Here is a 15489-nt window from a genome sequence, read left to right as displayed (position 1 = left end):
TGCTCCAACTCAAGTCTATGGGGGGGATGTCACCATGCCTCAGTGGGTCACAACTGAGAATACCGGATTCAGGACAAACTGCTGAGAAATGGGGTAGACTTACCCCAAAACTGTTCGTTATTCTTCCATAAGATATACCATGCCAGTGACAAAAGTAAACTTCCATCTCACCACATTGGCTAACAAGAAGTCAGAAATGCAGTCTCCTTAGGTATTCCAATCCTTGTTTCGACACACAGACACTAGACTTAATGATGAGTGGTTATTTAAAACCAGTTTCATCGACCAAAGAGGAGTTCTTCCAGAAAGTTTTGATATGAAGACATCAAGAGATGGAAAATCCACCACTTCCCTTAGAAGTTTGTTCCAGGGGTTAATCACTCTGTCAAAAATTTCAAATATGAATTTGTCTGGCTTCAGCTTCCAGCCATTGGTTCTTGTTATACCTTTCTTCATTAAAGAGCTCTTTAGTACCTAGTATTTTCTGTGTATGAAAATACCTATACACTGTAATCAAATTATCTTTTTGATAAGCTAAGCAGGTTGAACTCGAAATCTCTCATTAAAAGACATTTTCTCCAGCATTTGAATAATTTTTTTGGCTCTTTTCTGCACCATCTCCAGTTTCTGCAGTCTAGATGAAAATGTCTGAATAGAACTAAAAAGGAAAAGAAAACGGTTATGGAAAAAATTCTGTAGACTTTAGATCCACAATGAGCTTTCATCTAAGGAATATGGCAGGGGAAATACCTATGAAAATTTCCCTCTCAGATTTCTGCTGGGAGGAATTTTAACCCAATTAACACAACAGAAGGACTCCTCAGTTCCAGTTTCCAGCTCCATCCCAGGCTGGAGCAGCTGATAGTAGCTATTACATGGAAATTCCTTCTGAGCCTCCTGTGATGTTACATGAACCAAATATGACCACGTAAATAATTTTTGCAACCACTGTTATATAATTGCAACAAATCTTACGGGAAGTATGTCATATAAGATGTCAATGGAAAAATTATGATCATATTTATATGCATGTATCATTTTTGTCTCTGAAGTTATGAATGTTGACTATGTATATATATGAATATATACATTCATATATATACATATGAATATATGAGGATAAGCTTCTTCCAGGGCTCATTGTGTTCATTAAACCAACGACTTGAATAGTCCATTCACAATGTGCTGGCTCGATCAGATGTAAACTACCTTGTGGGTGTTACCCAGGAGCAAACACATATGAAACACATATATACATATGTATATATACATATGAAACACAGATATATATCTATATATATATATCTGTGTTTCATATGTGTTTGATACTTCCTCAATTTGTTATGCCTCATTAGCATTGTGGCTTATTACATAGAACTATACAGTTCCCAGGCATTCCCTCCTGGGTTGTCCTGATGGATAATGGAAATAAAGAAAGGAAAGGCACGGGTGACATAGCCAGCACATTGTGAATGGACTATTCAAGTTGTTGGCCCATTAATGAACACAATGAGCCCTGGAAGAAGCTTATCCCCACCTGATGGACATTACTGTGGACATTTTAGCCAGAATAATGGGTTTTGACCCTGGCTATGACACACCGAAGCTTACAAGGGCATGTGACCAGCTCATGTGACACTGGACTCCATCTTGTGCTTGTACTTTTCCACAAACTGCGTTGAGGGCTTTGCTTGAAATAATGAGTTTCCCTTGACATGGGAGAAGCTATAAAAGTCCCTCGAAACATCTCCATTTTGCCTCTTTCCTGCTCTGATCTCTGGACTATGGACTTTAACTAACAGGAGCATTACAACCAATGGATTGAGGACCTTCCAATCTTTTAGATGTTACCAGAGACGACATAAGTCAGCAGTTTATGTCATCACTGCTTCAAACCTGATACAGGAACTCTGCAATTGTTGTGCGTACTTGATTTCTTTGACCATTTTAACTCTGTCCTCTTTCTTTTCTCTTATAAATAAATCTTTAGATATTAGATACTAAAAGATTGGCAAAAGCATGATTATTGGGTAAGATCTGGATTATATATTGACCTGGGTATGTGGCTGTAGCTGGATCAGAAGAACCCTTTGTTGATGAAACTGGTTTTAAATAACCACTCATCATTAAGTCTAGTGTCTGGGTGTCGAAACAAGGATTGGGATGCCTAAGGAGACTGCATTTCTGACATAAGTTATTAGACTGCATTTCTGACGTGAGTTATTAGACTTATTATGTGGGCAACTGGGTGAAATGTAACTGCCTGTAATATGCAGGAGGTCAGACTCGATCTGTTGGTCCCTTCTGGTCTTAAACTCTATGAATCTCTGAACCTTAATTTTACCCTTTTGTTAGCATCTCTTATAATACTAATTATGTGGTCATAGCCTATACTTTCTACAGGACATCCCCACTCCTGTCTTCATCATTCAGAGTGCAAGTATATGGTGCATGGTGGATATGGTAGTGTAGAGAATAAGACAGGGGTCCTGTAGATATGTATCTTATCCTTGGCAATGTTCTGTTTGCAATTTTCACTTGTAATTTGGCAATACATGCAAATTTTAAAAGGTTTAACGGAGAGCACATTTGAGCTTCCAGGAGACTGGATGAATGATAGTTAGTGAATGAGGCTGTGGTCCACTCACTGAACAATGATTATAAAAACAAATATTACTCATTCACAATCACTCTGTCTCATTCGCTGTGCACTGAATAGAAAAATCACTGGGCCTTCTGGAAAAATCGTATGTGGTCATGTAATTTTAAAGACAGTATTGTAATGCATATGCAAAACATGGGGGCAGATTTGAGCTTGTAGAGAAACCATTACTTGCAATTCTTTCAATATAGAACCCTGCTATTAATGTAGTTGTTTGGGTGGCTTATAGTCTTTGTCCTTCTCCCTATTTACAGAGCCTATAACAGATATTTATTTTTTAAGTTTTTCAGATCTTCAAACAGAAGAAAAAGAGAAGAAAAAGTATGTTCTAAATATTTTTTCGGTTGCTTCAGGCCATTTATATGAACGCTTTTTAAGGTAATTTAAGCAAAAGGGAAAACTTAGGAATTTACTGGGAATACTCTAAAAGTTCATCAAAAAGTTAAACAGTTTTTAGGAAGTATGGCTATTACTTCCTAAAATAATAGTAGGAATAATAACATTGCATAGAAAAAATGTACACAGGAAGGATCACATTTATTTTTGGTTCAACTATTGAATAATACTAGAGGTCAAATTGATCCAATATAGGTGTGTTCAAGAATATCATATCTTTCTCTTTTAAAGAAAACCTTTTTTAATGCTATCCATCAATGTATTTGATAAATATGAACACCAAAAGGCCAAAATCAGCCCTAGTGTATCCAGTTATAACTCCACAACTTCACTGGAGTCGTATCTGTTTAGATAATGGCTGAATGTGGCCCAAAATCTACATACTATCATGTGATGGCCCATTCCCTACATATACTAATACTACTATATCCATAGGTTAATGATTTGATAAATCATAATTGTTTTAAGAGAATCATTATAGTGTGTTGTCAGACTGCTTAGAATACTTTTGTTCACAGATTTTTTGAAACAATTGACCAAGACTATTGCCATTGTGCGTGCTGTTACAGGGGTAACTGTACCTCTATCCTCTCTCTGAGTGCATCCCCTCAGAATGGAATTCTGTAATTCTCCCACTCCTAGGACTAGTCTACACTAGAAGCGATACAGCAGCGCAGCTGCACCGCTGTAGTGTGTCTGGTGAAGATGCTCATGCTGATGGGAGAGAGCTCTCCAGTCAGCATAATAAAGCCACCTCCGCAAGAGGCAGTAGCTGTGTCAGGGGGAGAAGCCCTCCTGCCGACATAGCTTTATCCACACCTGCAGTTAGGTTGGTGTAACTTACATCGTTCAGGAGGGTGGCTTATTCACATCGTGGAGCAACATAAGTTACACTGACGTAAGTGGTGTGTACAAGCCCTTAGACTCGTCCCAGGGCTGCAGTATATTGTGGATCAACTGTTCTTACCTAGCAGGTCTGACTGAGCTTGGACACCTGCAGTTCTTCCCTCCAGAAATCTGTAACCAGTGAACTACAATGATTCAAAACAGCCTTCTTAAAATAAAATTATTCATTTTGCAGGAGGAACAAAGCATTTAGAGAAAACTGTTTATACCCATGTCTTTCTTACCGAGAGGTGTACCATCCCCTGATAGTAACCTAGGCAGGACTAACTTCTTCAGACTCCTCTGGCAGGCTGTCACGTATCTCAGTCTTGTTTCCCCAAGCAACTCTTCCGTCTCTCTTGAGAATGTTAGTTTTAAACCTGCCACCGTTCTTTTGATTTTCTGCTTTGCTAGGCCTTTTTCTGTCCCTTACACTGTCAGTATTCACTGAAGGGTGGCTTATCTTGAGCCATTCTGTCTCCTTCCTGCTTGTTTTTTCTTACAGTCCCTATTAAACTAAACCAATACAGTCATACAGTAAACATCCCAATAACCAAGTTAACACACAGTACTTATGAATTATTAGAGAGCAGCTCCATTTCAGTCACATGTGCATTTACCTGAGGATAGAACCTGTTAGTCGACCCATGTTTATTTAAACACTGTTCCTTCTAATGTGGTTTAAATACAGTTTAGCCAGTGTGGTGTAGACTTAGCTGTCTAAAAGCGGTCTAGAAAAATCTATGCCAGAATGCAGTTTATGATCATGGAAGTCACACCTTGCTTAAACTGTGTTGGCAAGAATCATAAATAGAATCAGGTTTGCTGCAAGCTTTTATTTCTAATATATAATGGGTCTTAAAACTGTAAAATCCCTTTTGATGTTATGGTTGAAATGTGATTTCATGATTATATTAATTTGTTTATTATAGACTTTTCTCTCCACAGAATTATGATGCTTTCCGTTCTGCGTCATACCAAGACACCTGTTAAATTTTGGTTTCTGAAAAATTATCTTTCTCCTACATTTAAGGTAAGTGTAATGTCCCTCTTTCATTGTGCTTGTATTGCTAATAACAGAGTAGTAAAATGAATAACAATGCATTGTCACTTTTACTGAATTTCATATTTTTATCATTAGAATGGATTTTAAAAATCACCAAATTAATTAAAATAACTACATTATGGAAACATTAATATCAAAGTCTTTAAACAGCCATTATATAAGATCTTTTTTTTCTTCTGAAACCAAGGTAGAATGGGTACATTTTAAAAGTTTCTTATATTCTGACAGATTATATCATCTTGAGAAAAATACTTATAGTTGGGAATACCACTAGAATTATGGAAATTGTCAGAGCAGCAGAAACACTTTAAGTGTACCAATTGTACCACATTTTTTTTAAGTAACAGGGAGAATAGACAGGTTTCAGAGTAACAGCCGTGTTAGTCTGTATTCGCAAAAAGAAAAGGAGTACTTGTGGCACCTTAGAGACTAACCAATTTATTTGAGCATAAGCTTTTGTGAGCTACAGCTCACTTCATCGGATGCATACTGTGGAAAGTACAGAAGATCTTTCTATACACACAAAGCATGAAAAAATGGGTGTTTACCACTACAAAAGGTTTTCTCTCCCCCCATCCCACTCCTGCTGGTAATAGCTTATCTAAAGTGATCACTCTCCTTACAATGTGTATGATAATCAAGTTGGGCCATTGGATTTGTGCTGGAAATGGCCCAGCTTGATTATCATACACATTGTAAGGAGAGTGATCACTTTAGATAAGCTATTACCAGCAGGAGAGTGGGGTGGGGGGAGAGAAAGCCTTTTGTAGTGGTAAACACCCATTTTTTCATGCTTTGTGTGTAGAAAAAGATCTTCTGTACTTTCCACAGTATGCATCCGATGAAGTGAGCTGTAGCTCACAAAAGCTTATGCTCAAATAAATTGGTTAGTCTCTAAGGTGCCACAAGTACTCCTTTTCTCTTTACAGAAGTGTTTCACTTTTAGAGCCAGCTGCAAGGCTGAACTGAAAGGATCTTGTCATTGCAGTTAATTTTATTTTGCATCAGACTCCATTTTTAAAACATTTTTGTTCATAATCGTGGTGTTAATCAGTATGTCCTGACCCTAAAAGATAAAAAAAAAAATCACTTGGGGACATTAAAAAAAAGGAAATGTAATGTGGGGTGGGGGATATATATAGGCTAGAGACAATAAGAATGGTTATAATTAAGAGAGCATTATCCATTGGTTAACTTATAGAAATGGGAGTTAGGAGTTATGGGTTAGGGTATCAACAATGCCAGCTTTGCTGTGTGACCTAGCCCAAGTCACTTAATCTCTGTGCATATTGCACTGCATAAAGTTTTGTTTATTCTTTTTCCATTTCTAGGAGATTATTCCTCACATGGCGAAAGAATATGGATTCCAGTATGAACTGGTACAGTATAAGTGGCCCCGCTGGCTTCATCAACAGACTGAAAAGCAAAGAATTATCTGGGGTTACAAAATTCTTTTTCTAGATGTTCTTTTTCCATTGGCTGTGGACAAAATAATATTTGTTGATGCCGACCAGGTAAGAAACAATTTAGAAAAATACATCTGAAAGCAGGGTTTTGCATTGGTTCATGTCAACCCTTACCATCCCTGTAGATATCCTGTCTCAGATATTGATCTCATCAGGTCTCAATAACTGGATTGGCCATCACTAAGCATTACTGAAGGTGCTGCATGATGTGGTGTTCAAAATTCAGTATGCAGCCCTTTTTACTCATGAATGAAGTAATACCTTCACACCATAGACTTGGAGCCATTGTGCTGTCTCAAATGGATGTGGTGCTGAAGTTTTGATCAGGTGGTCATTAAAATTCCCAGGATACTTTTTGTAAGTGTTTTGGTGCTGAATAGATACGGTTTGTAAAGCATCTTCAGAACCTTTCTGAAAGATAAGGGTATTATATGGCCTAGATTTGCAAATGTGACTAATGATTTGAGTGGCATAATTTTTGAGTGGCCAAACTGACGTACCTAACAGGTCCTGATTTTCAGAACGGAGGTGCTCATCACTTTTGGGAAATCATGCCTCTTTGAGGTGTGTCAGGTTGGGCATCCAAAAATGCTGGTTTATAAATCGAAGATGATGCTTTTTACTTATTATTTCTTTTAGTTATTAAATATGATCAGGCTTGGTAGAATTCAATTTTTATAATTTTGGCATCTATATATTTTTGTTTTAAAGCCTTTTTGCCTATTTGTATCCATTTAAATTTTCACTATTGTGCAAAATTATAGGGTTTAAGCATATTTTAATTTTTATTGATTTAAAGTTTTGAAGTTGCAGGAAATTAGTAGGGTGTGTCAGGCAATTATTTAGTGACAGTAGACACAGATTCAAAATTAAATTTTTTACAACTATTAAACACACTGTCAATATCACAGGTCAAAATATATAAAGTACACATCTTTAAATCAAACTCTTAATTCTCAAGTAGCATTTTTCTTATTTTGCCTGTCTGTAAGTTTAGATTATTATTGATGGAAATATGTTTTAATTAGTTTGTCTGTGTATGGTGAAATTGATGTTTACTGACATTTACCAATAAAAATCTAATCCTTTGAAGCCTTACATAATATCCTATCCCAGGCTGGCTGGCCCTTTAAGAAGGGTAGGTTTCAACTTCACCTGTGACTGCTCATCTCCCTCAACTGCCTCCAGCTGATACTGTTTGACTGGGGATCAGGTAGTTGGGGTCAGTTATCAGACCCAACTGGGAAGCAGGCCACAGAGGTATGCTGCAGAGGCTGACCCCCCTACCACAATAAAAAAAAAAAATAAAGTATGCATTTTGCCCAAGCAATAACTAGATAAACACGTTCTAACAGACTATTGTATGTACTCTAGACTCATTTCTGTCAAAAATTTGTGGGAGTACAGTTGGCATTTGGAATATATCTAGCTAAGGGGGCAAAAGAACATTAAACTACAAAAAATAAGTGTTTCCTGTTTTTCTCTTGTTTAGATTGTGAGGAGTGACCTCAAAGAACTTAGAGATATAGATCTAAATGGAGCTCCCTATGGATATGTCCCCTTTTGTGACAGTCGCACAGAAATGGATGGATATCGTTTCTGGAAATCAGGGTATTGGGCATCACATCTTGGAAGAAGGAAATACCACATAAGGTAGGAACATTAATTTATATTTTTGGACTATTTGTAGAAATGTTTAAAATTTGTTCTTTTGTCAGTAAGGCACTCAATAACAATCAAATATTGCATTCAATAACAATCAGATATCCTGAGAGAGACAGAAATAAAGCATAAAATCCATGCAAGGTGGATTGATTTAAATCACTTAAGTGGAAAACTTTGATTTAAGTCATCAATTTTAATCAACTTTTCCATTTGTACTTCAGTTATTTTCCTAAAGAAAGGCTCATTGTCATTGGTTGATATAACCATTAAAACATTTTGATTTATAGCTAAATAGAACCTTTATACTACATTTGGTACTTATGATGGTATGCATTTATTTAAACAATTATATAGCTTAATACTTTCAGATTCTTATTAACTGTACATTTTTAGTATGTTAGAAAATGGTGGATGATATATCAAAACATGTTACATATATACAACTAAATAATTTATTAAACATGGGGATTCACTGTAGTCAGTAAATTAAACTGATCATTTCAGGTTAGCCTGGGGAAAAATTCAACAATCCCTACCTGAAAGTGAGTGGAGCTTAAATTCCTTCTCGCCTGAATCTCTTGAAAATGAGACAAGTCTCCTAAGTTACTTAGACTGTCCTTCAGACTTTTCAAACTTGTGGATCTGATCCCTTCCCTCCTCATTTTTATTCATAGACTGGAAGAGAGAGAGACCAGTTTTCCTGCTTTTTCAAATCCCAGTCGATTTCTCAACTTTGAGTTGAATTTGAGAATGAATTCGTCCAAATTAAGAAAATATGTTTTGTGCCTGCAGAAAAGGCTGCTGCTGTCAAAAGCTGGTTTAGTATTTCAACAAACTCTGGTTTCAGGTGCTTAGCTAGTGACTTCACCAGTTCAGTGACTTTCTTTAAATCATCAATCAGGAGACATGTATTACTTAAATGGTTCACTCCAGCCATATAATTTTATTATGTTTGGCATGATTGATGGGTGGTGCCCATGTCATAGAAGCATCTTCTTCAGCAGTTAGACACCTGTCCTGGTACTTTGGGTTGAGAATATTGGCAAGAAAATGAGGTGGAGTAAGTACTTGTTCCATCCATTTTTTTTTACTGCCTATAATTTAACTTTGTTGTTGGGTATTTCTTTCTTCAGTGTCTCTTGAAGATCTTTCCAAATTTCAACAGCATCAGCAATACAGCAGCAATTTTCTGCAGTTTGACACGGCTATGGAAATAGGTTTCCGTTTATTCAGCATATCTTCTATGTTTCTCTTTATTCTGCTGTTGACTACTTAGTCTGTGATAGTTCCATCTATTTTGTCACCATTTTTTTCCACAAATGGTCATCAGAATAGTTCAGTTCTTAATAAATAGCTCAGAACAGTCAACCACTGAATTCCACTGTACGTCTTGTGGGAGAATTAGTTTGGGTCCTCCTGCTCTCTTCAGTGAAGCTGAAGCAAAGTGGTTGTTACCGAAGTATTTTGCAATTACAGCAACATTTTCCTTTATTCCCGGAGTTGTACTTAAATATTGGGCTAGAAGATTCATCAAATGAGTACTGCACCTATGTTATAAGTTTTTCAGGTTCTCTTCATTATCTTGCTCTAAATTTCTTCCTATCTTTGCTACATTTGCAACACTGCCTGTGACAAAGCTACACACTTCAATTTTTGTTCAGTTAGTTATAGCTTTTGCTTCTACTTCTATTGCTATTTCTTTTAAATATTCTGTTGTATCTGTTGTTTTTGCAAGATAGACAACTCCATATTCTCTTGTCAAACAAACACATATTACTGGATCACTGTGTACATTGTTCCACCCATCAAGACTTAGATTAACAAATTTCCCTTCAGTGTTTTTTGCACACTGTTCAATTTCCTTCTCATACATTGTGTCCAGTAACCTTCCAGCACTGTCTCTTCTGGAAGATGGAAAAGTAGCCTGGTTGTAATGAGAGAACCATATCTAAGGTTGCATTGTGAAGAATTTTGTCCCTTCTTCCCAAAGCGTCCTGCTCCTTCTGCCTTGTTACATAACTCTTATCCTTACAGAAAACAAATGAACTCACAACAATCTAAAACTTCTGCTTGTATAATCCACATATCTTTTAGACTGCAATATTATAGTTGTTTAGAGACGGAAAGGAAGGCAATTGAGAAATTAATGGATTTCTGTTTGCATCTCTGTCTGTGTACACATGCAAGGAAACAGAGAAAGGCCATTTACTTGAAGTGCTGAGAACCATCCAGAAGCAAGGGCTGGTAGTTTTGGGGCAGATCAGTATTTTTCCATGAGCCAGAGAGTAAGTTTCCATGATGGGTGAAGACATAGATATTCATAATTTGAGAAATGAGCCAATCAGAGTTCAGGTAGGGAGAAGCTATAAAATGGGAGAATGAGCTCACAGGTGGACTCATTGGATGATCTGGATGAGATACATGATGGTGTTCTTGGTGTCAGAGTCTGGGTCCCAACATCTGAAATGCCTTTGCTAGTCTCTTACACCCAGTAGCACAGCCCCTGGTCCCCCCACAGGATCAAGCCCTCAATATGGTACATGATTCACTGTGACATTTATAAAGCTTAACCTCAAACGTTAGTTTTCCCTCTGATTCTCTGTCTCATATAAAAAAACAGCCTTTAACTCAAAGTTTTTGATAGGGGCTTATGGATTCAGTATGTTTCTTTTTATTTAAATGTTAAGAGATTATAATAATTTTAGGCTTAACGGTTTTGTATTAAATTCAGATTTCATTTTCAGCAGGTTTATTTTTAAGAAAAACTTATAATTTAAATAACACATTAAAATCTGATTAATAAAAAAATCCAATTAAATTTTTTTAATTGATTTTTTTTTATCCACCCTAAATCCATGTGGTAGATTGATTAGCACATGTTGAGTTCACGTCTTATGTTGGGGCTTCAGCTAGTTACTTAAAATAACATTCCTTTAATGCAGACACAGTATTTGTCTCCTTGTCATCAAGTTTTTTCCTGTTTCTAATAGGTACGTCAAAATATGCAAATCTTAATGAATTTTTGTTTTTGTAGTGCCTTGTATGTTGTGGATCTTAAGAAGTTCAGAAAGATTGCTGCAGGAGACAGACTTCGGGGCCAATACCAGGCTCTCAGTCAAGATCCAAACAGTCTATCAAACTTAGATCAGGTATGCAAGAGTTTAATGTCTGCCTGAAGATAAATGACATTTTTTCTTTTCTTTAAAATATTCTTCCTGCTTTTCTCTAATGTTCTCACTGTTTGTGGTTTGCATGTAGACTTAATTACTTCCTTACTATTATAGGAGGAGCTCTCCATAGAAGGTTTTGCAAATGCACTTCTGTGTTGCTATCACATTACAACATTTTTGAGTTGTGATCTGGTTACTAAAGTATAGATAGAATTTCCAGGGGTAGGTATTTGTATTATATTTATTATCAAATAAATTATGTACATTATGCACATTTTTAGGAAAATAGAATGTCAGGTTATAACTCTCCTACTATCTAATGTGTGTAAATCTTCTCTTTTTGCAGTCTGTGCAATGGAATCCAACCTACCACCCGTCAGTACAAACAGACCAAAATGCAAGGAGAGTTCTAATGGTTGATTTTTGATTTTTGTTGTTGTCAGTCAGCTTTTTAGTGCAAAAAATTCCAAATCTTATTGTTGGCGCACACTTCAGCAGACATGGCATTGTGTAACTGATGGACTAGGCCCAGATGCCCCCTCAGGGAGGCCTCAGGCCACACCTGTCCCAGGAAAGGAACAAGTCCTCCAAGCAGTCTAGAGAGACTGTGCAGGAAGCAGCCAGTCAGGGGGAGGCTAAAAAGGTCTAACCAATCAGAGAGGCTGCAGGGAGCAACCCATCAGGGCCTCAGAGTGCCATATAAAAAGGAGCTGCAGAGGCGGTCAGTTCCTTGCTGGAGCCAGAGGAGTCCAGTTGGTGCTTCTGACTGGCCAAAGGAAACTGAAGCACCATGGACAGATCAGTGCTGGCAGGGACCAGGAGAGCAAAAAGGCTGGCTGGCTGCTGGGACTGAATACAAGACTTCAGCCCTACAGAAAGGGTTGACACATTGCTGAAGGCCGACGCCTCGGGGAGGTGGTCCAGGGAACCGAAAGCAGTTTAGATAAAGGGACACGGCGGCACATGGCTGCTATTCAGAGAGTCCTTGAGCTGGGACCTGGAGTAGTGGGCAGCCCGGGTCACACCCATAGGCCACTGGGCAAGTGGCCTACCATTGGAGAGCAATAAACCCCCAGAAGGGGATCTGAACTACTTAGTGACCCAGCTGGAGAGCTAGGGTCAGAAGGGCCCAGAGAGGGCAAAACCATGGCCTCTAGGAAGGAAGCCCAAGGTCGGGACTGTTTAAAGACTGCAGACACACCTGACCACAAGGGGTACAATGAAAAAAGTTTCAGGAAAACTGACTTAGAGGAAGGATCCAAAGAAGAGGACCTCGGTCTCCCACTACCAGTAGCCAGCTCCCAAAGGCCTGGATCTCCCACTAAGTATACAGTGTCAGAGGCCTCAGCCTGTTGACTCAGTACCATGGAGGCAAAGGACTCTTCTTCTGGTACCGATGTGGCTGTGAGATCCCTGAGCACTTAGGGGAAACGTGACTCCAGTAGGCTACAGTACCATCTGTGAAGGACAGGGAGGTCCAGGACATAGTCTTCTAGCATGGCACCATCTACATCAGGCTTACCAATGGTGCTGTCTCACTCTGCTCCATCAGTACTGGTGAAATTGCAGCACCAGGCACCTTCGGCCCTGGCACCTACGTGCTTCAAATCAATTGGCACTGTCAACCTCAACTGCTACATTGGTACCAACATACTTGGTACTGCAGGAATTTTGCTACTCCAGGCCCTTGTCAGTGTTAGATGAGCCATAGTCCCCACTGTTTATGGGTACCAAACGACTCTCAGTACCAAGACTCCAGTCTCTGGATTACCATTGCTACCATTGGATTCTCTGCCCTTTTCTATTGCCTCCCCTCATTCTGGACATTGAGGAGAATGAAGGAGACATTCAATCTATCAGTGGGGGTTCCCCTCCATATCATTACAGGAACCCATATTTTGACAAGAATCCTTGTCCACGTCAGGGATGGTAGAATAAGTCCTGTGTACCACCTCCACTCCTATATGAGACTCCCCCCTCCCACCCACCCCCTGCCCAAGTGGCCATACTGGTATCCTTGGGCAGCAGTTTGCCAGACCTCTGGTTTTATTGCACTAGGAGAGTAGGGCTGCGAAGAGGAACAGCGTGGAGACATCAACCGGTGCCAGGACAACTGGTGCTGGGATGACTGGTGCCGGGAGCGGGACCTCCACAGTGTCAGGGACCAGTGCCATGACAGGGAGCGGTGATGAGAGTGGGAGCATTGACATGAGTCTGACCGGTGCTGTGAGCCAGTGTCTCCAGAACTCCGAGCGATGTCTTCTCTCTGGTGGCCTCGGAGATGCAGGTGGATGCATCATCGTGGGCTTGCCTTGAGACAGTGCTGCATGCTACGGAACTGGAGGCTTCTCTTGTGGGGCCAGGGACCATGGTGCTGTCATGGCGATTAATTCCCTCACAGCCTCAAAGGTGTCCAGGGTGGATGGTAGTTCCACCTCTACCACCTGGCTCAGGGAGTCCAACAGCACCGAACTCGACGGTCCCCTTTCTGGGGCCAAAGTCGATGGTGCCACCTCCTGAGCTTTTGATGCCTGGTGCTCCTCCACGCGACACCGCAGTGGCAGTCTCCAGTGAAGCAGGTCTTGGTGCCGGAGATAGTCTCCTGTCCTGCTTCCGGTGCCACTTCTGTGGCACTGGGGAGTGAGACTGGGCTGGATAGATTCCACCAGCTTTGGTGCCAGGGAGCGATGGTGCCAAGGGTCTCTGGGCCCAGAGTCTTTCCTCAGTCCCGCTTCTCTAATGGAAGCTGGAGCGCTCTGCACTGACGAACTCAGTGCCGGGTCCTGCAGCCCCATTGTGGGCTGCAGTCTCAGTGCCATCTCCATAAGGAGCTGTTTTAAATGAAAGTCCCACTCCTTTTTAGTTCTGGGATGGAACCCTTTGCAAATCTTGCACCGTTCAGACACTTAAGACAAGAGTTGTGGGGGTCGGCCGTTGGCATGGGCTTGTGGCAAAACATGCAGGTCTTGAAACCTTGAGATCGAGGCATGCCCCAAGGGGAGAATAGAAAGATGGGGTGGGAGGAAAGAACCCCCCACTACTAACTAACTTAACTATAAACTACAAAGACTATTAAAACTACAACTAATAAAAAAAGCTAGGAGAACAAGGCAAGTACTTGCAAGAGCAAGCCACCACAGTTCTAATGACTATCACTTGTGGTAAGAGGAAGCTGAGGAGGCGCCAGGTCGGCAGGGTCATATATTGAGCACCATGGAGGCACCACTCTAGGGGGCTTCACAGTCAACCTGATGGGTGCTGCTAGGGGAAAAACTTTCTGACAACTGGAATCGACATGAGCAAGCACTCAAAGAAGAACACAAGTTGCTGGACATTCTACAGTCAGCAACACCAACCAAAATTGTGCTACGTATCAGAGAGGTGCTTTCGGATCTGACAGAGACTGTTTGGCAGACTCCAGTAATAGTAACACCAACTTGCAAATGGTCTGATACAAAATACATCCCCACCAAGGGCTTTGAATTTTTATTTGCTCACTCACTATCGAATTCTCAGAATATAAGAATGGCTGTACTGGGTCAGACCAAACCCAGGATCCTGTCTTCCGATGGTGGCCAATGCCAGATGCCCCAGAGGGAATGAACAGAACAGGTAATCAAGTGAACCATCCCCTGTCACTCATTCCCAGCTTCTGGCCAACAGATGCTAGGGACACTATCCCTGCCCATCCTGGTTAATAGCCATTGATTGACCTATCTTCCATGAACTTATCTAGTTCTTTTTTGAACCCTGTTATAGTCTTGGCCTTCACAACATCCTCTGGCAAAGAGTTCCGCAGGTTGACTGTGTATTGTGTGAAGAAATACTTCCTTCTGTTTGTTTTAAACCTACTGCCTATTTCATTTGGTGACCCCTAGTTCTTGTGTTATGAGAAGGAGTAAATAACACTTCCCTATTTGCTTTCTCCACAACAGTCATGATTTTATAGACCTCAGTCATATCCCAGCTTCGTCATCTCTTTTCCAAGCTGAAAAGCCCCAGCCTTATTAATCTCTCCTCATACCCCTAATCATTTTTGTTGCCCTTTTCTAATTGTTCTAATTGTACCTTTTCCAATTCCAGTATATCTTTTTTGAGATGGGGTGACTAGATGTGCATGCAGTATTCAAGATGTTGGCATATTATGGACTTATATAGAGGCAATATGTCTTCTTATCT

The 15489-nt window shown here is 39.9% G+C and overlaps 1 protein-coding gene across 1 annotated transcript in view; it reads left to right on the top strand.

The window, feature by feature from the left end:
• Positions 1 to 15489, top strand: part of UGGT2 (UDP-glucose glycoprotein glucosyltransferase 2) — a 287095-nt gene that overhangs the window by 246983 nt on the left and 24623 nt on the right. Inside the window, exons 32-36 of the mRNA XM_048853522.2 lie at positions 2945 to 3040; positions 4892 to 4976; positions 6341 to 6523; positions 7968 to 8128; positions 11175 to 11289. Of these exons, the coding sequence (XP_048709479.2) occupies positions 2945 to 3040; positions 4892 to 4976; positions 6341 to 6523; positions 7968 to 8128; positions 11175 to 11289 (640 nt within the window). The remainder of the gene's footprint in view (positions 1 to 2944; positions 3041 to 4891; positions 4977 to 6340; positions 6524 to 7967; positions 8129 to 11174; positions 11290 to 15489) is intronic.

Source organism: Caretta caretta, chromosome 1, assembly GCF_965140235.1.
Source record: "Caretta caretta isolate rCarCar2 chromosome 1, rCarCar1.hap1, whole genome shotgun sequence".
Lineage (NCBI taxonomy): Eukaryota > Metazoa > Chordata > Testudines > Cheloniidae > Caretta > Caretta caretta.
The sequence above is the reverse complement of the archived record's forward strand: the minus strand, read 5'-3'. Positions and strand labels throughout refer to the sequence as shown.